This window comes from Staurois parvus, unplaced genomic scaffold (assembly GCF_062004578.1).
Source record: "Staurois parvus isolate SC_StPar_1 unplaced genomic scaffold, SC_StPar_1.0 ptg001167l, whole genome shotgun sequence".
NCBI classification, from domain to species: Eukaryota; Metazoa; Chordata; class Amphibia; order Anura; family Ranidae; genus Staurois; species Staurois parvus.
In genome coordinates, this window is record NW_028318963.1 from 160208 (window position 1) to 186305 (window position 26098).

At 44.2% G+C, this 26098-nt stretch overlaps 1 protein-coding gene and 1 pseudogene across 1 annotated transcript in view; both read left to right on the forward strand.

The window, feature by feature from the left end:
• Nucleotides 1–263: 263 nt before the first annotated feature.
• On the forward strand, nt 264–379 carry LOC149439002 (U2 spliceosomal RNA; annotated as a pseudogene).
• Nucleotides 380–22962: 22583 nt separating this feature from the next.
• LOC149439003 (E3 ubiquitin-protein ligase RNF170-like) overlaps nt 22963–26098 on the forward strand; it is a 32551-nt gene continuing 29415 nt past the window's right edge. Inside the window, exon 1 of the mRNA XM_089659588.1 lies at nt 22963–23344. Within this exon, the coding sequence (XP_089515714.1) occupies nt 23307–23344 (38 nt within the window). The 5' untranslated portion in view covers nt 22963–23306. The remainder of the gene's footprint in view (nt 23345–26098) is intronic.

A 26098-nucleotide genomic window follows, 5' to 3' on the forward strand; every position in this document is an offset into this window, starting at 1 on the left:
AATAGGAAGCTGAAATGCAGTAATCTCATTGGTCCTGACGAAGCTGAGTGAGATACGCCCATCGGCGAAACGCGTTGATGTCATACGTCAGATACGTCACTTCCGGTCATGCGCACTAGGTGAAACGCACGCCGACCTACAAGGAGGCAGCCATTTCCACATGCCATGAGTTATGCAAAGGCAGTACAGGCGCCATGGAGAGGTTGGAACCCGCGATATGTCGGCTGATGTAAGCAGTGGTTCCCTTGATCAACACAGCAGTTCTTGCTTTTCGGCCTTTTGGCTAAGATCAAGTGTAGTATCTGTTCTTATCAGTGTCCAGTGGGGGTGCTCCCGACCATTCTAGCTTTGCGGGGATGGTTGTTGTATAGTACCCCCACTGGTATGATGGGGGTCCGGAAGGCTGAACCGGAGGGACAGAAACCAGGGAGCGCCATGATGAGCTCTGGGGCCCTGGGAGTAATTCCTCTGGTGAAGCTGGAAAGACCCAGTACCTCCTGATTCGGACGGATCTACCTTGGTCTGGCCTGGGGCTGGGGACGCAAAAAGTCCGCAAACTCAGTGCCCCCTGGGGAAGACGCTCTCAGGGGTGTCACTAGTAACACTTGGGTGTGGGACCCCACGGTGTGAAGATGACACATGGCCACTGTTTTTCACTTCTTTTTGCACAGCGCCCTAAGGACCAGGCCTTTTGGCTAGGACCAGGGCAATTTTTGCTACGGGCCTCAGGGCCTGGTCTGTGCACAATTCGGCACGGAACCACTTTTTTATTTTTTCTTTATCTTTATTTATTATGCACTCCCACGTTTGTCACTTTTTTTGGCCATACGGTTCCTTCCTCCCCTGATCCCTAGGGGACTCTTCTTTGGGAGAGCCCCCTTGCCTAGTACTGGATGTTCAGCTTCGGCTGGGCATAAGGAACGGTGGTCCACCAGGCCTTTTGGCCAGGAGGACCAATTGGGAACCTTGTCCCCGTCAGGAGCTTCGTGCCCCGGGGGATCAGGGTAAGCGGTCCAAGCCCCTTTAGGGGTAGGACACAGCACACCCCTAAGTGCACTTTTTCGTGTGGTGTTTTGCACTTGCACTTTTTTTGTGAACACTTACGGGTTTTTTCGTTATAGTTGCACGTTTGCGGACTTAAAAAAAAAAAGCAGTACTTATGAAGGTTTTCCTTTTTCTACTACCCATTGCACAGGTGGTGAGTGGACTGTCACAGGACATTAGATAAAAGGTCCCTTGCGATTTGTATTGCAATATACGTCTACCATAGAGTGAAAGCTCTCACAAGTGACTATCTTCATATTGTTTGTCTTATTACAGGATGGGGACATTATGGTGCTTTTTATAGAAACAAGGCATGCCACACACATGTCAACAGGCGGAAGATTCACTGGGCCTTATCTTGTTTCCAACAAAAAAGTGGTTTGCAGTCCACATGCTGTGGTGAAGAAACCATTTAAAGCAGATTTCTGCTATTGGCATCTATCTTTCCATCAAGGCAACAACAGGGACTCTTTTCATTATAAGAATCCTCTGAATCAGTCACGTTTATCATATATTAATGGGCCCCAACCACTTGTGCTGGTATAGGGCTGTACTGCATTATTTATGTTATATCCATCTATTGCCTATTTTAGGCTTATGGTTATGCCTCTCATTTGACGAATACTGTGCTCGCTGTATTGCATGCATGTGATATGATATACCCTCGGTATAATTTTTGGAAACCCCCCCACTATATGGGGTATGACCTATATAGGTTATGACATATGTCTATATATATAGCATGTGACACTGTATACCTATGGTATAATTTTTGCATACACCTCCTTTTGGAAGTGTTACCTATGTGCCAGTGCTGCAAGGACTATAGACTATTGTGGTCATAGCCTTTGTAGCACATTTATCCAGACCGGTCTTGGTGTGATTTTATATGGTTTTAGGTCTGTGTGTATTGTCTCATACTGAGGTGATGGTAAACCAGGGCGACTGCCCTTATGTCAAATATTCATGTCTAATAAAGCATATTTTTTGGAAATTATTCTGAGTATCACATTCTGTTCATAATGTAGCCGCTTTTCTGTGAATCTCTTTTCACAAACCTTTTTTTCTGCATGCTTTTTGGCTACTGAATGGAAGCCATTCATTGGGTGATACGGTAATTCAATTTGCAACCTCTAAAAACTACCTTTAGCCCTGGTGAAGGGCAGCCTGGGACTTAGACTCCGCGCCCTGAGGGACTTCGGTCTGTTGGTGGTGGTTGTCGTCAGTCAGTGCGTTACCCTGCCACTAGACCTACCTGTCCGTTCCACAGCCCTGCCCTGACACATATAAATGATCCAGAGAAGGATTGGGAGAAATGGTCAGATGAGACCATAATTCAGCTCTTTAGCATTAACCTGACTCGCCGTGTTTGGAGGAAGAAAAATGCTGACTATGACCCTAAGAACACCATCCCTACAGTCAAGCACGGAGGTGGAAACATTATGCTTTGGGGCTGTTTCTCTGCTAACGGTACAGGCCGACTTTGACACATTAAGATGCCAATGAATGAGGCCATGTATTGTAAAATCTTGGATGAGAACCTTCTTCCCTCAGTCAGGACACTGAAGATGGGTCGTGGATGAGTCTTCCAGCATGAAAATGACCCACAAAATACTGCCAAGGCAACAAAGGAGCGGCTCAAGAAGAAGCACATTAAGGTCTTGGAGTGGACTAGCCAGTCTTCAGACCTTAATCCTATAGAAAATGTATGGAGAGAGCTGAAACTTCAAGTTGCCAAGTGACAGCCAAGAGACCTGAAGGGCTCAGAGAAGATCTGTAAAGAAGAGTGGACCAAAATCCCTCCTGAGATGTGTGCAAACCTGGGAACCAACTACAAGAAGCGTCTTACCTCTGTGCTGGTCAACAAAGGTTTCTCCACCAAGTACTAAGTCATGTTTTGCTTCGAGATCAAATACTTATTTTACTCCCTGAACTGCAACTCCATTTGTAACATTTGTATTGAGTTTTTTCTGGATTTGGGGTTGATATTCTGTTTCTATCATTTAAAATACACCTATGATAAAAAAAAATATAGACCCTTCATTTCTTTGTAAATTTGCAAACTTACAAAATTTGCAGGAGATCAAATCATTATTTTTCCCACTGTAGTATATTTCAGTCCTGACTAAAATAAACAAAAGAAAAAAGTACAAAACTACCATACAGTCCCTTTAAAAAGTGATACAAAATATAATTTCTGGCATTTTGGTTAATGTTATATATAACCTTTAGATGTCAGTCTTCAGCCAGCCGTCATATTCTATAACTGCCGTACAATTTCCAGTTGCCGTTTTGCAACTCTTTTCTGTTTGCAGGCAGCATTTTTCTGCATTTTCTTCCCTCTATTCCTTTAATTGGCTCTCTGCCTCTCCCTCTCATCGAACCCCATCCTGCAGAGTTCCTGGATTATGGCATCCCCGGCAATGGATTTAGGCATACTACTATAGGCGCTGCATGCACCTTGTCCAATGGAAAAATAAAAAAAAAACTGAGACTTCTACTTATTTTTATTTTGTATGCACATACTAAAATTATTTTTATTTTTTATAGGTAGTCCCTGGGTTCCGAACAAGACTCTGTAGGTTTTTTTCTTAAAGTGTTACTAAACCCACAGCAGTACAATCAGTCTGTAGATGCAGTAAAGCATGCTTGTTATACTCACTGTGGAACCTAAGGGGTTAATCCTCTGCATTGTGTAAAAAGGATGTTTGATCCTGTCTTCTCTGATCCTCCTCTTCTTCCAGTGTCCCCCTTTTATCTCCTGATAAGACATATTGTGTGGAGTCACTCTGCACATGCTCAGTTTGGTGTGTATTGCTAGTGAGGTGTTTTTTTTTTTCTTGGGAGAGTATATGTGATCAGCACAGGGCCAATCAGCCCTGTCCAGAGAGAGGTCAGAGGCCCTGCATCCTCCCGGAGCAGAATGAAAACTCCTCCCACAAGCTTTAACATGTGCTTGGCTGGACACTGATAGAAGTCACAAGACTGCCGTAACTGCTGATGAGATGGGATATTTAGCAGTTTATATTTATAAAAATAATTGCATTTCCATGTTCTGTGGGAGACCAGATATAGCTAATGCAGGGTCTGGAGAGGGCAGATATAGTGAATGCAGGGTCTGGGGAGGGCAGATATAGTGAATGCAGGGTCCGGGGAGAGCAGATATAGTGAATGCAGGGTCCGGGGAGAGCAGATATAGTGAATGCAGGGTCCGGGGAGACCAGATATAGTGAATGCAGGGTCCGAGGAGAGCGGATATAGTGAATGCAGGGTCCGGGAAGACCAGATATAGTGAATGCAGGGTCCGGGGAGACCAGATATAGTGAATGCAGGGTCCAGGGAGACCAGATACAGTGGAGCAAAAAAGTATTTAGTCAGCCACCAATTGTGCAAGTTCTCCCACTTTAAAAGACGAGAGAGGCCTGTAATTGGCATCATAGGTAGACCTCAACTATGAGAGACAAAATGAGAAACAAAATCCAATCACATTGGCTGATTTGGAAAGAATGTATTTGCAAATTATGGTGGAAAATAAGTATTTGGTGAATATGAAAAGTTCATGTCAATACTTTGTTATATATCCTTTGTTGGCAATGACAGAGGTCAGACGTTTCCTGTAAGTCTTCACAAGGTTGGCACACACTGTTGCTGGTATGTTGGCCCATTCCTCCATGCAGATCTCCTCTAGAGCAGTGATGTTTTGGGGCTGTCGCTGGGCAACACGGACTTTAAACTCCCTCCAAAGGTTTTCTATGGGGTTGAGATCTGGAAACTGGCTAGGCCACTCCAGGACCTTGAAATGCTTCTTACGAAGCCACTCCTTCGTTGCCCGTGCGGTATGTTTGGGATCATTGTCATGTTGGAAGACCCAGCCACGTTTCATCTTCAATGCCCTTGCTGATGGAAGGAGGTTTGCACTCAAAATCTCACGATACATGGCCCCATTCATTCTGTCCTGTACATGGATCAGTCGTCCTGGTCCCTTTGTGGAGAAACAGCCCCAAAGCATGATGTTGCCACCCCCATGCTTCACAGTAGGTATGGTGTTCTTTGGATGCAACTCAGCATAGTCTCTCCTCCAAACATGACGAGTTGTGTTTCTACCAAACAGTTCTATTTTGGTTTCATCTGACCATATGACATTCTCCCAATCCTCTTCTGGATCATCCAAATGCTCTCTAACAAACTTCAGACGGGCCCGGACATGTACTGGCTTAAGCAGGGGGACACGTCTGGCAGCAGGATCTGAGTCCCTGGCGGCGTAGTGTGTTACTGATGGTAGCCTTTGTTACGTTGGTCCCAGCTCTCTGCTGGTCATTCACTAGGTCCCCCCCGTGTGGTCCTGGGATTTTTGCTCACCGTTCTTGTGATCAATTTGACCCCACGGGGTGAGATCTGGCGTGGAGCCCCAGATCGAGGGAGATTATCAGTGGTCTTGTATGTCTTCCATTTTCTAATTATTGCTCCCACAGTTGATTTGTTCACACCAAGCTGCTTGCCTATTGCAGGGTCAGTCTTCCCAGCCTGGTGCAGGTCTACAATTTTGTTTCTGGTGTCCTTCGACAGCTCTTTGATCTTCACCATAGTGGAGTTTGGAGTGTGACTGTTTGAGGTTGTGGACAGGTGTCTTTTATACTGATAACAAGTTCAAACAGGTGCCATTGATACAGGTAATGAGTGCAGGACAGAGGAGCCTCTTAAATAAGAAGGTACAGGTCTGTGAGAGCCAGAAATCTTGCTTGTTTGTAGGTCACCAAATACTTATTTCCACCATAATTTGCAAATAAATTCTTTGCAAATCAGCCAATGTGATTGTCTGGATTTGTTTTCTCATTTTGTCTCTCATAGTTGAGGTCTACCTATGATGCCAATTAAAGGCCTCTCTCATCTTTGTAAGTGGGAGAACTTGCACAATTGGTGGCTGATTAAATACTTTTTTGCTCCATTGTATAGTGAATGCAGGGTCTGAGGAGACCAGATATAGTGAATGCGGGATCCGGGGAGAGAGGATATAGTGAATGCAGGGTCCGGGGAGAGCAGATATAGTGAATGCAGGGTCCGGGGAGAGCGGATATAGTGAATGCAGGGTCCGGGGAGAGAGGATATAGTGAATGCAGGGTCCGGGGAGAGAGGATATAGTGAATGCAGGGTCCGGGGAGAGCAGATATAGTGAATGCAGGATCCGGGGAGAGCGAATATAGTGAATGCAGGATCCGGGGAGAGCGGATATAGTGAATGCAGGGTCAGGGGAGAGCGGATATAGTGAATGCAGGGTCCGGGGAGAGCGGATATAGTGAATGCGGGGTCCGGGGAGAGCAGATATAGTGAATGCAGGGTCCGGGGAGACCAGATATAGTGAATGCAGGGTCCAGAGAGACCAGATATAGTGAATGCAGGATCCGGGGAGAGAGGATATAGTGAATGCAGGGTCCGGGGAGAGCGGATATAGTGAATGCAGGGTCCGGGGAGAGCGGATATAGTGAATGCAGGGTCCAAGGAGACCAGATATAGTGAATGCGGGGTCTAAGGAGACCAGATATAGTGAATGCAGGGTCCGGGGAGACCAGATATAGTGAATGCAGGGTCCGAAGAGACCAGATATAGTGAATGCAGGGTCCGGGGAGAGCGGATATAGTGAATGCAGGGTCCAGGGAGACCAGATATAGTAAATGCGGGGTCCGGGGAGAGAGGCTATAGTGAATGCAGGGTTTGGGGAGACCGGATATAGTGAATGCGGGGTCCAAGGAGACCAGATATAGTGAATGCAGGGTCCAAGGAGACCAGATATAGTGAATGCAGGGTCCAGGGAGACCGGATATAGTGAATGCAGGGTCCTGGGAGACCAGATATAGTGAATGCCGGGGACGGGGAGACCAGATATAGTGAATGCAGGGTCCAGGGAGACCGGATATAGTGAATGCAGGGCCCGGGGAGACCAGATATAGTGAATGCAGGGTCTGAGGAGACCAGATATAGTGAATGCAGGGTCCAGGGAGACTGACTATATACAGTCTCCCCAGACCCTGCATTCACTATATCTGGCCTCCCAGGACCCCCCCTTTTTTTTTAATATTTTGGCCCTTCTCTGTAATATATGCAATTTTTTGACTAACTTTGGGGAGGAGGGGTATAGTTTGTTTTCAGAGAAGTAAGAGACCTATATATTTTTGTTCTTCTTTTATTTTTAAATGTTTTTTAGTTTTTAATCATTAATTATCTTATGGACCCTTAGAACATTGGTTTGGCTTTCTGCTATCTATCTGACCAGAGGTACTCCTGGATTGATGGTTCCCTAATAGGACCAGAGGTACTCTTGGACTGGTGGTTTCCTCCCCAGTGTCCGCTGAATAAAGCTTTCTCCTTATATTTTCTTCCAATATTGATCTTCATCTACATCAATCTACATCAGATGTTACTATTGACCAGAGCACCATCATCGGTTGGTAATTTTTGCCTCTACAGTTGTCAGGGCTCCCGGTAAGACCAGAGATGCGTGAACTGACACAGGGAAACGCAGGCTCAAGTATGGTGTAACAATATAATTTATTAAGGGTTATACACAAATATAACGCACAATATAACAAAACCAAACCTCCAACTGACAATGGAATGTACACAGATAAGAGCAGTCAGGGCTGGCGAGGTGGAGTGGTCAGGCGGGCCCGGTCAGGAATCATCGGGCAGAAAAGACACAAAGGAGAAGGCAGAGCGTAGTCAGACAGGCCGGGTCAGGAACAATCAGGCAAACAAGGTCCCAAAGGAGCAGGCTGGAGAGTGGTCAGGAATAGCCGAGGTCAGGACAGGCGGAGTTCATTCAGAGTCAGGATCAAGCAGAATCAGGAATCAGGCAGGAAGCAGACAGGATGCAGGTACGGGGGCTCATGGGAAACATACACCAAGGCACTGACTGCAGGTCTGGCCATTCCTTAAATACATCTCCTGCAATCAGCCTCAGGTGATGGCTGACTGCAGGAGTGAGCTTCTGGTTGCTGAGAACACCCGCTGGCCAGCCCTGGTACTGCAGCCCACAAGGCAGGTGAGTCCCACCACCATTGGCAAGTCCATTCCTGACAACAGTATTTATCTATTTTTGCTTTACATTTTCATTTTTTATTCATTCAGTTTATTATTATGTTTCATCTGTATTTTCATTGTTAATTGGTTTTGTATTGTTTGAGTCCACTGTAGGCACTGTTGTTTTGTTTTTCTTAATTCCCTGAAGAAGTGGGTTCTATCCTACGAAACGCGTCGGATTTCTTGATTGATTATCCAGTTTTCTAATTAATCCTATGGAAAATCATTTTGTTATTTCACTTGTTGAATGACGATCAGTTTCTCTAGTGGTGTCGGTGAGGCTCCTGGACTCATGCCGTGATGCGTTTGCGTCCCGGGCCGGAGTCTTTTGCCCGATGTTGCCATTGGATTTCTTGATTGATTTTTTACAGTTCTTTATTCAATCTTACGGAAAAACATTTTTGTATTTTACTTGTTTATTGACGATCTATTTCTCTAGTGTTATCGGTGAGGTTTCTGGAGTCTTGCCTGTAATGCTTTTGCATCCCGGGCCAGAGCTTTTTCCCACTGTTGCCATTTATAGATATATATTTTGTTTTTGTTGCTTTATTATGTATGTGCCTATTTGGTCTGTTGTCTTTCTTACCACTTGTGTGTTTTTTTTTTATAAAAATATAATAAAACATTCCATTTTATCTAGTGTTTCCATGTTGTGCATTTCTATACTTCCATATGGTAAGGTGCCTTGAAAAGCTCCATTAGTTTTTCCTCTGTTAGGGTCTTTGCTTTTTTCTGATTAAATAGGGGTGTGGCACCTATAAAACCACTACACAAGAACAGGTGAGATTGAATGTCTCTCCAGCTCCTATCCAATTTTCATACATGTCCTTTGCCCTGCCAGCAGTGACCCCTGTCCTCTATCCTACTAGCAGTGACCCCTGTCCTCTACCCTACTAGCAGTGACCCCTGTCCTCTGCCCTGCCGGCAGTTACCTCTGTCCTCTGCCCTGCCGGCAGTTACCTCTGTCCTCTGCACTACCAGCATTGACCCCTGTCCTCTGCACTACCAGCATTGACCCCTGTCCTCTGCACTACCAGCATTGACCCCTGTCCTCTGCCCTGCCAGCAGTGACCCCTGTCCTCTGCCCTGCCAGCAGTGACCCCTGTCCTCTGCCCTACCAGCATTGCCCCTGTCCTCTGCCCTGCCAGAAGTGACCTCTGTCCTCTGCCCCGCCAGCAGTGACCCCTGTCCTCTGCCCCATCAGCAGTAACCCGTGTCCTCTACCCTGCCAGCAGTGACCCCTGTCCTCTGCCCTGCCAGAAGTGACCCCTGTCCTCTGCACTACCAGCAGTGACCCCTGTCCTCTGCCCTGCCAGCATTAACCCCTGTCCTCTGCACTACCAGCATTGACCCCTGTCCTCTGCACTACCAGCAGTGACCCCTGTCCTCTGCCCTACCAGCAGTGACCCCTGTCCTCTGCCCTGCCAGCAGTGACCCCTGTCCTCTGCCCTACCAGCATTGACCCCTGTCCTCTGCACTACCAGCAGTGACCCCTGTCCTATGCCTCGTCAGCAGTAACCTGTGTCCTCTACCCTACCAGCAGTGACCCCTGTCCTCTGCCCTGCCAGCAGTGACCCCTGTCCTCTGCCCTGCTAGCAGTGACCCCTGTCCTCTGCCCTGCTAGCAGTGACCCCTGTCCTCTGCCCTACCAGCAGTGACCCCTGTCCTATGCCCCGTCAGCAGTAACCTGTGTCCTCTACCCTGCCATCAGTGACCCCTGTCCTCTGCCTTGCTGACCTCCAATCTTCTGCCCCCGCTGTCATTTTTTACTGCACCCCCACATCAGACAGGCTAGATCCAGCCCTGTGGACAAGGAGCACTCTGGCAGAAGGAGAGAACCAAGGAAAGAGATCATTCTTCCCCGCTGCTTCTCCTTCACTGTCCAATCACAGACTGCAGAAGGGAAGGTGACCAGGCCGTACTGCCTAACTGCATTAGAGAAAAGTCAGGTCACCCACCTTACTCTGCTGCTTGGCAGAGCTGTGTAATTCTCAGGATTGGATGGACAGAATACAGATCAACAGCTCCCTTATGTGTAGATCATCTGTGCACTGAGCTGAAAGTTCAGCTTTAAGACTTTGCTCAGGAACAGAAGCTGCTATGTGCTTGGAGCATAAATCAGCTAATTGTAGACATGGCAATTAATGGCTGGTCTTAAATGGTGAGATTTTTAAAGAATATAATCATTTTAATGGTAACGAGTGGAAGAGACATCCGTAATTACAGGAACGAGGAAACAGCGATGGGGCTCTAAAGCTGCTAAATTCCAATGTAATTGCAAAGTAGGATATTTAATGAAGAGCTCTAAACACAGCCAACTAATACACCTGAGTGCATGTACATAGAGAGCCGCAAATGTGCAGACCTGGTGCATGGCGCCCCCACCATCCTTGTACCTGTGCACACCCCCTAAGGCAGGGGTAGGCAACCTGTGGCTCTCCAGCTGTTGCAGGACTACAAGTTCCATCATGCCTCTGCAAGCCGTAGCTGTAAGGGCTCGTTCACACTTGGCTGTTTTACCAACGCTTGCTAAATGCCCCTATAGCGTTTGGCAAGCGTTGGTCCGGAGTTTGCAGAGCGTTTTTTAACGCAGTTGCTAGGCGTTTGCCGAGCGTTAATAACGCCCCACAAATGCCTATAATACAGTTTGAGTGGTGCTACCGCTCCGCAAACGCCCCAAAACTGCGTCGCAACCGCACCGCAAACGCCAGCCGGGCGTTTGCGGAGCGGCACCATAGACGAGAATAGGAGGCTTCAAAGCCTCCTGACTCGACCAGAGGCGTCTGTTTTGCTGCGATGCGACGCAAACGCTCCCGTTAGAACAGCACCATGTGCTGTAATGTGCAGAATTGGCAGAGGCGTTTGGGAAGCGGTAAAAACGTTTCCCAAACGCCTCTCTGCCGCCTGCACACAACGCTAGTGTGAACGTAGCCTAACTGTCAGTTTTGTAATGTTGCAATCAAGACCCATTTGATTCTCCTTGATTCACAGAGATCTATAAACTATATTTATTAAATGGAGTTCTGTTGAGAATCAGATCTTGCAGGTGCCAGAACAAGGTATGACCAGGGGCGGGCTGACAACTCATGGGGTCCCCAGGCAATAGGGGATCATGGGGCCCCTGTGTTCTTGCCCAAACTCAAAAAAGCCTATGAAAAAGGTACCAGGGGCATCTCACGGGGCCCCTTACTGACCCTGGGCCCTTGGGCAGTGCCCGAGTTTCCAAAATGGTCAGTCCGTACCAGGGAGGAACCGATACACCTGTGCAAAACTAAAGGGGAGGAGGCGGTACGCCTGTGCAAGACTGAAGGGGTGGAGCCCATACACCTGTGCAAGATTAAAGGGGAGGTGCCGGTACAACTGAGTGAGACTGAAAGGGAGGAGCCAGTACACCTGTGCAAGACTGAAGGGGAGGAGTCGGTACACCTGTGCAAGACTGAAGGGGAGGAGTCGGTACACCTGTGCAAGACTGAAGGGGAGGAGCCGGTATACCTGTGCAAGACTAAAGATAAAAAAATAAATGTAATCTACATTTTTGGAATGCATTGACAAATATATGTAAAAATATATATGTTAAAATCACGTTTTTACATGTTTAAAAAAAAATTGAAGAATATATTTAAAAAATATATATTTTTACAAATATTTTTCATATATTTTGTAATATATAAAAAAATTCATTTCAACATATATTGTATGTATATTATATATTTATTTCAGGTACTTATATACCGCCGTAAATTTTACGCAGCGCTTTACATATATATTGTACATTCACATCACTCCCTAACCCTCAAGGGGTGTACAATCTAAGGTCCCTAACTCACATTCATACATACACATACTAGGGCCAATTTAGACAGGAGCCAATACACCTACCAGCATGTCTTTGGAGTGTGGGAGGAAACCGGAGTACCTGGAGGAAACCCACACAGGCAGAACATGCAAATTCCAGGCAGGTGGTGCAGCCGTGGCTGGGATTTGAACCAACGACACTAGTACTGCCAGGTGGAAGTGCTAACCATTTAGCCACTGTGCTGCTATATATATATATATATATATATATATTTATTTTTAAATATATTGAAAATGGCCAAACTTGTAGTATTTCAAACATATGTCAATATATTTGGGAAGAATATTTTTAAAAAGTAATATGTTTTTCTTCCTTGTGTGCAGTCTATGCATACGTGTCATCTGTTCCATATTTGCCAGGACAGTTCTGCATCTTGGCCCTCCCGCCGATGCTGTGTCCTGGGCCATGTCCCGGCATCACTGCATCAACCATATTTGAGTTATTGCACATTTGCAAAAAAGGCATTCATTGCAAGGAATGGGGCCACTCAGAGCTGGGAGAAGGGGTGGGCAGGAGGGGCAGCTGCTTGGAACGTGGTGGGGATCTGGGTGGTTGTGCTAGAAGGGGTGATTTGGAGAGGAGAATTTGTTCTAAGAGGGTGGATTTGTGTTAGGAAGGGGGATTTGTTTTGGGGGGGGTTGTTGAGCTAGTAGGAATGGGGGGGGGATTTGTGCTTGGAGAGGGAGACTTTTTTCTTGGGGGGGGGGGAGAGGATATATACTCAGAAGGGAAATTTGAGGGATAGAGTATTTGTACTAGGAGGGTGGATTTGGAGAGGATTTGAGTGTGTGTGTGTGTGTGTGTGTGGGGGGGGGGGGGCTTGTACCAGAGAAGGGGGAACTTTTGTTAGGGGAGAATTGTGACTTGCAAAGGGAATTCATGCTTAGGGGGTAAATGTGAACATTACTTCTCAAGTGCAAAAAAGACATTCATTGCAAGGAATGGAGCCACACAGGGCTGGGACAAGGGGAAGCCAGATGGACAGCTACCCTGAGAGCAATGGGGTTTGGGGGGGTTGTGCTAGAAGGGGTGTTTTTGAGTGGGAATTTGTTCTAAGAGGGTGGATTTATGTTAGGAAGGGGGATTTTGGGAGGGCTGAGGGATTTGAGTTTGTAGGGATGACTTGGGGGATTTGTGCTAGCAGTGGAGATTTGGGTCAGGATTAGTGCTAGGAGAGGGGTTTCGCACAATGAGGGTGGATTTGTGTTAGGAAGGGGGATTTGTTTTTGAGGGGGGGTGAGCTACTAGGGATGATGAGGGGGGATTTGTGTTTGGAGAGCTTGGAGAGGGAGATTTTTTTTGGTGGGGGAGAGGATAAATACTCAGAGGGGAAATTTGAGGGGTAGAGCAGGGGCAAACTGACAACTCATGGGGCCCTCGGGCAATAGAGGATCATGGGGCCCCGTGTCCTCACCCACACCTAAAAAACCCTATGAAAAAGCCAATAAAAAGGTACCAGGGGCATCTCATGGGGCCCCCTACTGACCCCGGCAGTGCCCGAGTGCTCAAATGGTCAGTCCGCCCCTGGGGTAGAGGATTTCTGCTGGGAGGGTGGATTTGGGGAGGGAGAGGATTTGAGTGTGTGTGTGTGGGGGGGGGGGGGGAGTTGTTGTACTGGAGGATGGGGAATTTTTGTTTTGGGAGAATTTTGGCTTGCAAAGGGAATTCATGCTTAGGGGGTAAGTGTGAAGAATAGTGCATTCATTGCAAGGAATGGAGCCACACAGGGCTGGGACAAGGGGCAGACAGGAGGGGAAGCTGCCCTGAGAGCAATGAGGTTTGGGGGGAGTTGTACTAGAAGGGGTGTTTTTGAGTGGGAATTTGTTCTTAGAGGGTGGATTTGTGTTAGGAAGGGGGATTTTTGGGGATTTGAGTTTGTAGGGATGACTCGGGGGGGATTTTTGCTAGAAGTGGAGATTTGGGTCAGGATTAGTGCCAGGAGAGGAGATTTGTACAAAGAGGGTGGATTTGCATTAGAAAGAGGGATTTGGGGTGGGAATTTGTACTAGTAGGGATGATTGAGGAAATTAGCACTAGGAGAGGGGATTTGGGGGGAATTTGTGCTCATAGGGGGAATATGAGGGGTATAGAATTTGGGAGGGGATTTGGGGAGGGAGAAGATTTGAGCTGGGAGGGGGGATTTGTACTGGAAGAGGGGAAATTTTTGTTTGGGGAGAATTTTGGCTTGCAAAGGACATTCGTGATTAGGGGGTAACTGTGAAGATTAGTGCTCAAGTGCAGAAAGGCATTCATTGCAAGGAATGGGGCCACACAGGGCTGGGATGAGGGGAAGCCAGATGGGCAGCTACCCTGAGAGCAATGGGGTTTGGGGGTTGTGCTAGAAGGGGTGTTTTTGAGTGAGAATTTGTTCTAAGAGGGTGGATTTATGTTAGGAAGGGGGATTTTGGGAGGGCTGAGGGATTTGAGTTTGTAGGGATGACTTGGGGGATTTGTGCTAGCAGTGGAGATTTGGGTCAGGATTAGTGCTAGGAGAGGGGTTTCGTACAATGAGGGTGGATTTGTGTTAGAAGGGGGATTTTTTTTTTGAGGGGGGGAGAGCTAGTAGGGATGATGGGGGGGGGAGATTTGTGCTTGGAGAGCTTGGAGAGGGAGATTTTTTTTGGTGGGAGAGAGGATAAATACTCAGAGGGGAAATTTGAGGGTGTAGAGGATTTCTGCTGGGAGGGTGGATTTGGGGAGGGAGAGGATTTGAGTGTGTGTGTGTTGGTCGGGGGTTGTTGTACTGGAGGGTGGGGAATTTTTGTTTGGGGAGAATTTTGCTTGCAAAGGGAATTCATGCTTAGGGGGTAAGTGTGAAGAATAGTGCATTCATTGCAAGGAATGGAGCCACACAGGGCTGGGACAAGGGGCAGACAGGAGGGGAAGCTGCCCTGAGAGCAATGAGGTTTGGGGGGAGTTGTACTAGAAGGGGTGTTTTTGAGTGGGAATTTGTTCTTAGAGGGTAGATTTGTGTTAGGAAGGGGGATTTTTGGGGATTTGAGTTTGTAGGGATGACTCGGGGGGGATTTTTGCTAGAAGTGGAGATTTAGGTCAGGATTAGTGCCAGGAGAGGAGATTTGTACAAAGAGGGTGGATTTGCATTAGAAAGAGGGATTTGGGGTGGGAATTTGTACTAGTAGGGATGATTGAGGAAATTAGCACTAGGAGAGGGGATTTGGGGGGAATTTGTGCTCATAGGGGGAATATGAGGGGTATAGAATTTGGGAGGGGATTTGGGGAGGGAGAAGATTTGAGCTGGGAGGGGGGATTTGTACTGGAAGAGGGGAAATTTTTGTTTGGGGAGAATTTTGGCTTGCAAAGGACATTCGTGATTAGGGGGTAACTGTGAAGATTAGTGCTCAAGTGCAGAAAGGCATTCATTGCAAGGAATGGGGCCACACAGGGCTGGGATGAGGGGTGGGCAGGAGGGGCAGCTGCTCTGAGCGCGCTGGGGATTTGGGGGACTGTGCTAGAAGAGGTGATTTGGAGTGGGGGAGTTTGTACTAAGAGGGTGGATTTGTGTTAGGAAGGGGGATTTGAAGCAGGATTAGTGCCAAAAGAAAGCTCTATTTGTGTAAAAAAAAAATAATTTTTAAATTTCGTTTAGGTACAGTGTTGCATGGCCACGCAATTGCCAGTTAAAGTAGCGCAGTGCTAAATAGCAAAAAAAATTGGCCTGGTCATGAAGGAGGTAAAATCTTCTGGACCTCAAGTGGTTAGTTATACATTTTTTGCTTTTAGGGCTCGTTCACACTTGGCTGTTTTGGCAACGCTTGCCAAACGCCCCTATAGTGTTTGGCAAGCGTTGGTCCGGCGCTTGCGGAGCGTTTTTTAACGCTTCGCAAACGCTCCGCAAACGCCGCATGTGCGGTTTAGCGGCGGTTGCTAGGCGTTTGCCAAGCGTTAATAACCCCCCACAAATGCCTATAATGCAGATTGAGTGGTGTTACCGCTCTGCAAACGCCCCGCAACCGCGTCGCAACCGCACCATAGAGCGGCACTATAGACGAGAATAGGAGGCTTCAACGCCTCCTGACTCGTCCAGAGGCGTCCGTTTTGCCGCGACGCAACGCGACACAACGCAAACGCTCCCGTTAGAACAGCACCATGTGCTGTAATGTGCAGAATTGGCAGAGGCGTTTGGGAAGCGGTAAAAACGCTTCCCAAACGCCTCTCTGCCGCCTGCACACAAGGCTAGTGTGAACGTAGCCTTATGCAGGCCATAGACGGGGAGAAAAACGGCCGATTTTTCTTTTAAAAAACGAAAAATTGGTCGTTCAAGCGGCCGACGTTACCACCAATGGTAAAAAAATAGGCCGATTTTCATCCTGTCTACAGCCGGCAAAAAGTGTCCCTGCAGAGAGCTCTGCTATTTCTTTGACAGTTCTTTGACATTTACATAGGTTGCAACAATGTATCTATTTGTATCCATTTAGGATACAGATGTTTTTATTCGGAAACAAATAGATACATTGTTGCAACCGCTATAAATGTCAAAGAACTGTCAAAGAAATAGCGGAGCTCTCTGCAGGGACACTTTTTGCCGGACTGGAATTCCTCTTATTTTTCATTCTTCTTCTTCTGCTTCATCATCATCATCCTCTTCTTCTTCTTCTTCTTCATCTTCATCATCATCCTCTTCTTCTTCTTCTTCTTCTTCATCATCCTCTTCTTCTTCATCATCATCCTCTTCTTCTGCTTCTTCATCATCCTCTTCTTCTTCTTTTTCTTCATCATCATCTTCTTCTTCATCATCATCATCCTCTTCTTCATCATCCTCTTCTTCTTCATCATCATCCTCTTCTTCTTCATCATCATCATCATCTTCCTCTTCTTCTTCTTCTTCTTCTTCATCATCATCATCCTCTTCTTCTTCTTCTTCTTCTTCTTCATCATCATCCTCTTCTTCATCATCATCCTCTTCTTCTTCTTTTTCTTCATCATCATCATCCTCTTCTTCTTTTTTTCTTCTTCATCATCATCATCCTCTTCTTCTTCATCATCATCATCCTCTTCTTCTTCTTCTACTACTTCTTCTTCATCATCATCCTCTTCTTTTTCTTCATCATCATCATCCTCTTCTTCTTCTTCTTCATCATCATCCTCTTCTTCTTCATCATCATCATCCTCTTCTTCTTCTTCTTCTTCATCATGCTCTTCTTCTTCTTCTTCATCATCCTCTTCTTCTTCTTCTTCTTCTTTTTCTTCATCATCATCCTCTTCTTCTTCTTCATCATCCTCTTCTTCTTCTTCTTCTACTACTTCTTCATCATCATCATCCTCTTCTTCTTCTTCATCATCATCATCCTCTTCTTCTTCTTCATCATCCTCTTCTTCTTTTTCTTCATCATCATCATCTTCTTCTTCTTCTTCTTCATCATCATCCTCTTCTTCTTCTTCATCATCATCCTCTTCTTCTTCTTCTTCATCATCATCTTCTTCTTCTTCATCCTCTTCTTCTTCTTCTACTTCTTCATCATCATCATCATCCTCTTCTTCTTCATCATCATCCTCTTCTTCTTCATCATCATCATCCTCTTCTTCTTCATCATCATCCTCTTCTTCTTCTTCATCATCATCATCCTCTTCTTCTTCATCATCATCATCATCATCATCCTCTTCTTCATCATCATCATCCTCTTCTTCTTCTTCTTCATCATCATCCTCTTCTTCTTCTTCTTCTTCATCATCCTGTTCTTATTCTTCTTCTTCATCATCATCCTCTTCTTCTTCTTCATCATCTTCTTCTTCATCATCCTCTTCTTCTTCCTCTTCTTCTTTTTCTTCTTTTTGTCTTCCTCTTGCAGGTCACTGCTCATGCGCAGATTTTTTATCGGTAAAAAATCGGCCGATTTGCCCATTATTGCCGCGAAAATCGGCCGATCGGCAAAATCGGCCGATTTTTTTTCCAACTTTACCGATAAAAAAAATCTGCCAAAATACCGAAAAACGGCCGAACAAATAGCCCACTAACGATCCGAAAATCGGCCAATTTTATTTTCGGCCGAAAAATCGGCCGATTTTCGACCCATTTATGGCCTGCATTACTTACTGTTTTTCCACTTCCTAGTCGGGTGGGGCCCTGGTGATAAAGCATTTCCCCCCCCTCCCTCAGATGATACACATTGTCTAATATTCCAGGAAAGAAAGGGAGATGGATTTAACGGAAAATAAAATATTCAAAGAAAAATAAGCCTGCGGTTACCCACGTGGAAGAAAAATATATTTTAAAAATATTTTAAAAATACATTCTTAATATATTATTCCCAAATATATTGACATATATTTCAAATACTACAATTTTGGCCGTATTCAATATATTTCAAAAATATATTTCAATATATTTGTGAAAATATTTGGGAAATATATTTCAACGTGTATTTTGGAATGCATTTACAAATATATGTAAAAATATATGTTGAAATGACTTTTTTTAGCTGTTAAAAAAATCTGAAGAATATATTTTTAAAAATATATTTTCAAATATATGTCTTTGGAAAATACATTTAAATTACATTTTTGGAATGCATTTACAAGCATATTTAAAAAATCTATGTTTAAATGCATTTCTTTAGATGTTCAAAAATATCAAGGAAAATATATTTTAATTGACATTTTTGGAATACATGTTAACCACTTCCCGTCCGGCCGTTGTATATAAATGGCCAGATGGTGGCAGTGCAGGGTCGAGTGGCTGTTTATAAACGGCCTCCCCGCCCTCTGCTTGTGCGCGCTCCCTGGGAGAGTGCAGCACCGCGATCCGGTACCCGCTGTGTCCTCCAGACACAGTGGAACACCGAACGTCGGACAGGACCTCTGTGCAAGGTCCCGATCATGTGATCACTGATTGGCCAATCAGTGATCACATGCAAAGTAGTAAGCAAGATGTCACTTCTGACATCATTGCTTACTACATGTGAAATCTGTGAATGATCACAGAGGTCACATGGTACAGGGCTATTCACAACAGCCTTGTACCATGTGACAAGCTGTGACCAATCACAGCTCACTCAGTAGTTCTCAATGGCTGTAAGCATGCAGCCAGAGAGAAGGAGAAATGATTGCTTTTACACCCTTTATGGGTGTAAAAGCAATCGGTGTAAAAAAAAAATCTTCATCACCCCCCACAAGTAGTACAGTGTCACCATGGTGACACTGTTCTGCTAGGGTGACAGTATGTTAAAAAACAAACAAACAAATAATAATATTAAAAAAAAAAAAAATGTAAAAAAAAAAGTTTAAAAATTATAATTTTTGGTTATAAACTAATTTTGTTTTTTTGTTTTTTTACTAAAAAGATAACGGAATAAATTTTGGCCAAGATTTATGTTGAAATATTATTTATTTGCAAAATTTTATAAGAAAAACACCTTTTTTCAAAATTTTTGGACATTTTCATTTACATAGCAAAAAAAATAAAAATCCCAGTGGTGAATAAATACCACCAAAATAAAGCTTTATCTGTCTCAAAAAAATACTAAAAAAATCATATGGGTACAGTGTTGCATGACCGCGCAATTGTCATTCAAAGTGTGACAGCTCTGAAAGCTGAAAATTGGCCTGGACAGGAAGAGGGTGAAAGTGTCCGGCCTGGAAGTGGTTAAAATATATTTGTGTAGGACAATCTATTTTAAATATATGGCGCAGGTATCATTTTTTTTTCTAAATATATTGGAAATATATTTCTCTTCCATATGGGTATCTAGAAGTTTCTGTTTGCAGATTGCTGCTGCTAAGTGTATCTGCAGGTTCCTGTGTTGTCATTTATAGGATAAGGGTGAAGTTCTTCGTTAAAGAGAACAAGTTGGTACATACAGACAGCTCAGACCGATCGCGGCTCCACAATCCCGGATAGGATAACCAGTTACATCTATACTGGGATCTCTGATATGTTATCGGACAGATGGGGCTGCTGTGCGCCATTCTCTCCGCGCGTTCTCCCCCCCCCCCCAGACAACTCACTAGGTGTGACGGTGAATGAATGGAATTTATGGCAGATGTCCTCCCTGCCATGTGTCATCATGATTTTACAGCCGGCTATACAACAGTTGGAATATTTCCACCTAGTTTCTAATGCCAAACTTACATAATATACAGTATATGTCTGAATATACAGGGCCACTGGCTTGGGGAGCCAGGATAGTGGGGGGATCGGTAAAATCCAAATCCACAGCCACTTGCAGGAGATTCAGATTTTTACAATACATTCCTTCCATTCCCAAACTAAAAGGTCCACACTGTGCCCAGTAGGAGAGAGGGTGCAGTGTGGACACTTGAGGGGTAGTGGCCAGTGAGGGGAAGCGGATGTTGCGTAACCCTGCCCCCTCATTATACACTGCTGTTTAGTGGCTTATGGGGGTGGGGAGTTGCATTGCGGAGGGCAGGGGGGTAGCAGGAAGATGGTGGGTGGGTGGGTTGTGGCAAAATGTACCTTCACCTATGTAGACAAAAATCCTTGCAGCGGACTGTGACCATTGGGAGTATAAATTGTTCTGGAGTCAGTGGGAGGAATAGTGCCCCATCATTGGTGTCAGTGGGAGGAATAGTGCCCCATCATTGGTGTCAGTGGGAGGAATAGTGCCCCATCATTGGTGTCAGTGGGAGGAATAGTGCCCCATCATTGGTGTCAGTGGGAGGAATAGTGCCCCATCATTGGTATCAGTGGGAGGAATAGTGCCCCATCATTGGTATCAGTGGGAGGAATAGTGCCCCATCATTGGTGTCAGTGGGGGGAATTATGCCCCATCATTGGTGTCAGTGGGAGGAATAGTGCCTCATCATTGGTGTCAGTGGGAGGAATAGTGCCCCATCATTGGTGTCAGTGGAAGGAATTGTGCCCCATCATTGGTGTCAGTGGGAGGAATAGTGCCCCATCATTGGTGTCAGTGGGAGGAAGAGTGCCCCATCATTGGTGTCAGTGGGAGGAACTATACCCCATAATTTGTATTAGTAGGAGGAATAGTGTCATTGGAAGGAAAAATGCCCCACTGTTGGTGTCAGTGCGAGAAATGGTTCCCCGCTGTTGATGTCATTGGAAGGAATGGTGCCTCCATTTTGGTGTTAATGGGAGGAATAGTGACCCAAGGGTCAGAAAAAGCCAAGGAAAGGGCCACATTCAGCCCACAGGCCGCAGTTTGGAGTCCCCTGTACTACACTATGGGGATACTCTCTCATGTGTGAGCATACCAGAGAATGGGGAGCGCATTTTTAAAGGGCCAGACACCAAGAATTAAAGTGCACCAGTAAGTGACCTTAGGACGGAAAACCTATAGTGAGGGGAGCCTATAAGGAGGAGAGGAGGTGACCCAAGGATCCCAGTAAAAAAAAAAATTCCTTCCTGATCCCCCGAGAAGCAATTGGATATTCCCTGGATCAACTTAATCCTTAATAAAGTTTTCTGAAGCGTTTTGCAGAAACATACTACAGTCCATTTAACATGATTTCCTATGGGACGCGTTTACATCTCCGCGTTTTCACCCGGCGCGTTTTTTGGAAAGGGTCTGGGACTTTTTTTAATGCAAAAAGTTGTGTTTTTGTTTCTATAGACTGCAATTGAAATGCAGCAGAAAAACATGTAAGCATGTATTGCATTTTTGATGCAATTTTGCCGCATTTTGATGCGTTTTGCATTTTAAATCTGCCTAGCAGCAAGAAAAATTTTAAAAAATGACCCCCCCCAAAAACGCCTCAAAAATGCGGCAAAAACGCAAGTGCAAAAACGCAATGCAAAACCCAATGCAGAAACGGCTCAAACGCAACCTGCATAGGTGTGAACCTAGCCTGAGGCTGGTTTCACACTGATCCCTTCTTGCGTTAAAAAAAAAGCAGACGAAAAACGCGCGACCATGTAATCCTCTGGAACTTTTCACACTGATCCGTTGCGGGTCAGGTGTGCTTTTTTAAAAATCCTGCTTGCTGCATTTTTGATGCAGGTTTGGTGCAGTAAAAAAAAAAACGCACCTCTCCATTGAAATCAATGGAAAACGTGGCACAAATGCATAAAAAATGCACCTGTGGTATGCTTTTGAGTCACGTGTCCTGTAAAAATGTGGCAAAAAAAGAGGCAAACTGCAGTCAAAACGCATATGCATTTATGTTGCGTTTTTGCTAGCATCAGCGTGAAACCAGCCTAATAATAATACTAAAAATTATAATAATAATAGCAGAAACAGTAATAATAATAATACCAAAAATTAGAAGAGTGAGGATGAGGAGGATGATGAGGAGGATCATAGTAATAATAATAAAAAAAATACTACTACTACTAATAATAATAATAAAAAATGCTAATAATAATATTAGCAGCAACAGTAATAATAATTATGCCAAAAAGAAGAAGAGTGAGGATGAGGATAATAATAATAATACTACTAATAATAATAGCAGCAGCAGTAATAATAATACCAAAAAGAACAAGAGTGAGGATGACGATGAGGATGATGATAATAATAATAATAATAAAAAAATACTACTACTACTAATAATAATAATAGCAGGAACAACATTAATATTAATAATACCAAAAAGAAGAAGAGTGAGGATGAGGATGATGATAGTAATAATACTAATAAAAATAATAGCAGCAACGGTAATAATAATAATACAAAAAAGAAGAAGAGTGATGAGGAGGATGATGAGGAGGATGATGATAGTAATAATAATAAAAATAATAAAAATATAAAAATAAAAATAATAATAGCAGCAACAGTAATAATAATAAAAGCAAAAAGAAGAAGCGTGAGGATGATGATGATAATAATAATAAAAAGGACCATAGTAATTTTACAATAGGAAGTTTGCATAACATTATCTTTCTACCTGTTGAATCGTTTTCTTTATGAGGAAACCCTGAAATCTGCACTTTCATCACTTTTGGGAATATTCTGCCCCTCCCCCACCTTCCATCAGATATTTACCAGTAATATTTGCTAACTTGCTAAACCGTCTCCTCCATATTGCAGCCGCCTGTCAAGCAGCACGCTCCTCCAATGTCATATGACCCGTCTACTTGTGACATGAATGTGATCGGGTTAATGATTGATCCGGGCAGTTTAATAATATCACTAAAGACAAGTTTTCTTTTTCTTTTTTTTCTTTTGTTTGCCCAAATATTTCACATAAGCGAGCGATTTGTGACGGGTCCAGCCCAGCCCCTCACTCCCCGACTCACCCAGTTGGGGCTTTTGTTTTATCATGAAAACCTTGACTCCGGTTTAATGTTTAACAGGCCGCCTTGTCAGTCCAGGTGCCATGACATCCAGGTACAGCAGTGTGGTGTCAGCTGGCGAGTCGCGAAGACGTGCAGAATAAAACCTTCGCTGACAGCGGCGACATGAACAGTCACGCCTTCTGCAGCTCTGCGCAGTCCAGGTAAGTGGGCATTGAAGATGAGTCAAAGTTGGTCAGATGTAGGATTTCATTTGTTTCATTTGTTTATTATTTGGGTTAAAGTGTATGTATAGCAATATGGTAGGCTTAGAACCTCTGTCAGGTTTTCGCTTGAGCAGGCCATACACTATACAATCAGATTGTGCAACTGATGCGCATTCCATGCATATCCATCATTTAACTGACTAGGCAAAAATGGAACATAAAATATGGTCTGTGCAAAAGTTTGTGCACCCCTGTCATTAATCACCTAGCAGGAGATCTCACCACCGGAGAGTCATTAGTTTCTTTCTTTCTTTCTTTCTTTCTTTCTTTCTTTCTTTCTTTCTTTCTTTCTTTCTTTCTTTCTCTCTCTCTTTCTTTCTCTCTCTCTTTCTTTCCTTTCTTTCTCTCTCTCTCTCTCTTTCTTTCCTTTCTTTCTTCCTTTCTTTCTTTCTTTCTTTCTTTCTTTCTCTCTCTCTTTCTTTCTCTCTCTCTTTCTTTCCTTTCTTTCTCTCTCTCTCTCTTTCTTTCCTTCCTTTCTTCCTTTCTTTCTTTTTCTTTCTTTCTTTCTTTCTTTCTTTATTTCTTTCTCTCTCTCTTTCTCTCTCTCTTTCTTTCTTTCTTTCATATCCATCATTTAACTGACTAGGCAAAAATGCAACATAAAATATGGTCTGTGCAAAAGTTTGTGCACCCCTGTCATTAATCACCTAGCAGGAGATCTCACCACTGGAGAGTCATTAGTCTCTTTCTTTCTTTCTTTCTTTCTTTCTTTCTTTCTTTCTCTCTCTCTCTCCCCCTCCCTCCCTCCTTCTTTCTTTCTTTCTTTCTCTCTCTCTCTCTCTCCCCCTCCCTCCCTCCCTCTTTCTTTCTCTCTCTCTCTCTCTCTCTCTCTCCCTCCCTCCCTCCCTCCCTCTTTCTTTCTTTCTTTCTTTCTTTCTTTCTTTCTTTCTCTTTCTTTCTCTTTCTTTCTTTCTTCTCAAATGTAAGGGAGCCCTTCTCACTTCCCCTGACCACCAATAGAAAGGAGCACCTTTTCATTGACCACCAATATATACAGTTTACAACTCACTTGCCTTTGGGGTGAAATACTCTGTGCACCCCACATTTTTTGTTGTTTTGTTTATTATTATGTGTACAGATGACTGAATAAACTAACTGGGAGCTTTACCATAATTGTAACAGATTGTATTTTGTGTGAGTTGGATGTGTTTTTGAAATATGGGGATGCAGTATGTGATTACATGTATCCCATAGCATGTGCTTATCACATAGTCTGTAATATTATCACATAGTCTGTATTATTATCACATAGCCCATATTATTATCACATAGCCTGTATCATTGTCACATAGCCCATATTATTATCACATAGCCCATATTATTATCACATAGCCCATATTATTATCACATAGTCTGTATTATTATCACATAGCCCATATTATTATCACATAGCCTGTATCATTGTCACATAGCCCATATTATTATCACATAGCCCATATTATTATCACATAGCCCATATTATTATCACATAGCCTGTATTATTAGCACATATCCCTTAGTACTACCACATAGCCCATATTATTATCACATAGCGTGTATCATTGTCACATAGCCCATATTATTATCACATTGCCCATATTATTAGCACATAGTCCTTATTATTAGGACATAGCCCATATTATTAGCACATAGTCCTTTTTATTATCACATAGTCCATATTATTATCACATAGTCCATATTATTATCACATAGTCCATATTATTAGCACATAGTCCTTATTATTAGCACACAGCCCGTATTATTAGGACATAGCCCATATTATTATTGCATTGCCCTTATTACTAGCACATAGTCCATATTATTAGCACATAGTCCTTATTATTAGCACATAGTCCTTATTATTAGGACATAGCCCATATTATTAGCACATAATCCTTTTTATTATCACATAGTCCTTATTATTATCATATAGCCCATATTATCGTCACATAGCCTGTATTATTGTTGTACTGGAGAACAATCCGTATGATTGATTTAGTTCTGCCTGGTTTGCTGTAATCACAACAAATCGCGGACGCAGCGCCGAGGCCCAGCTGGTCTGCGGTTTATGTGTAGCAGGTTATTGCCGCCCATGTGTGGAAGCCACATGTGTGATTTACACCAAATGCTGCTCTTGTCAGTCCATAAATCTAAACACAGCAAGGAAAGGACAGACATTGCTCCTAATTTTTCCTAGAGATTCCCACTATTCCTCCCACTAATACCAATGATGGGGCACTATTCCTCCCACTGATACCAGTGATGGGGCACTATTCCTCCCACTGATACCAATGATGGGACACTATTCCTCCCACTGATACCAGTGATGGGGCACTATTCCTCCCACTGATACCAATGATGGGGCACTATTCCTCCCACTGATACCAATGATGGGGCACTATTCCTCCCACTGATACCAATGATGGGACACTATTCCTCCCACTCATACCAATGATGGGGCACTATTCCTCCCACTGATACCAATGATGGGACACTATTCCTCCCACTAAAACCAGTGATGGGGCACGATTCCTCCCACTAATACCGATGATGGGGCACGATTTCTCCCACTGATACCAATGATGGGGCACTCTTCCTCCCACTGATACCAATGATGGGGCACTATTCCTCCCACTGATACCAATGATGGGGCATTCTTCCTCCCACTGACACCAATGATGGGGCACTATTCCTCCCACTGATACCAATGAT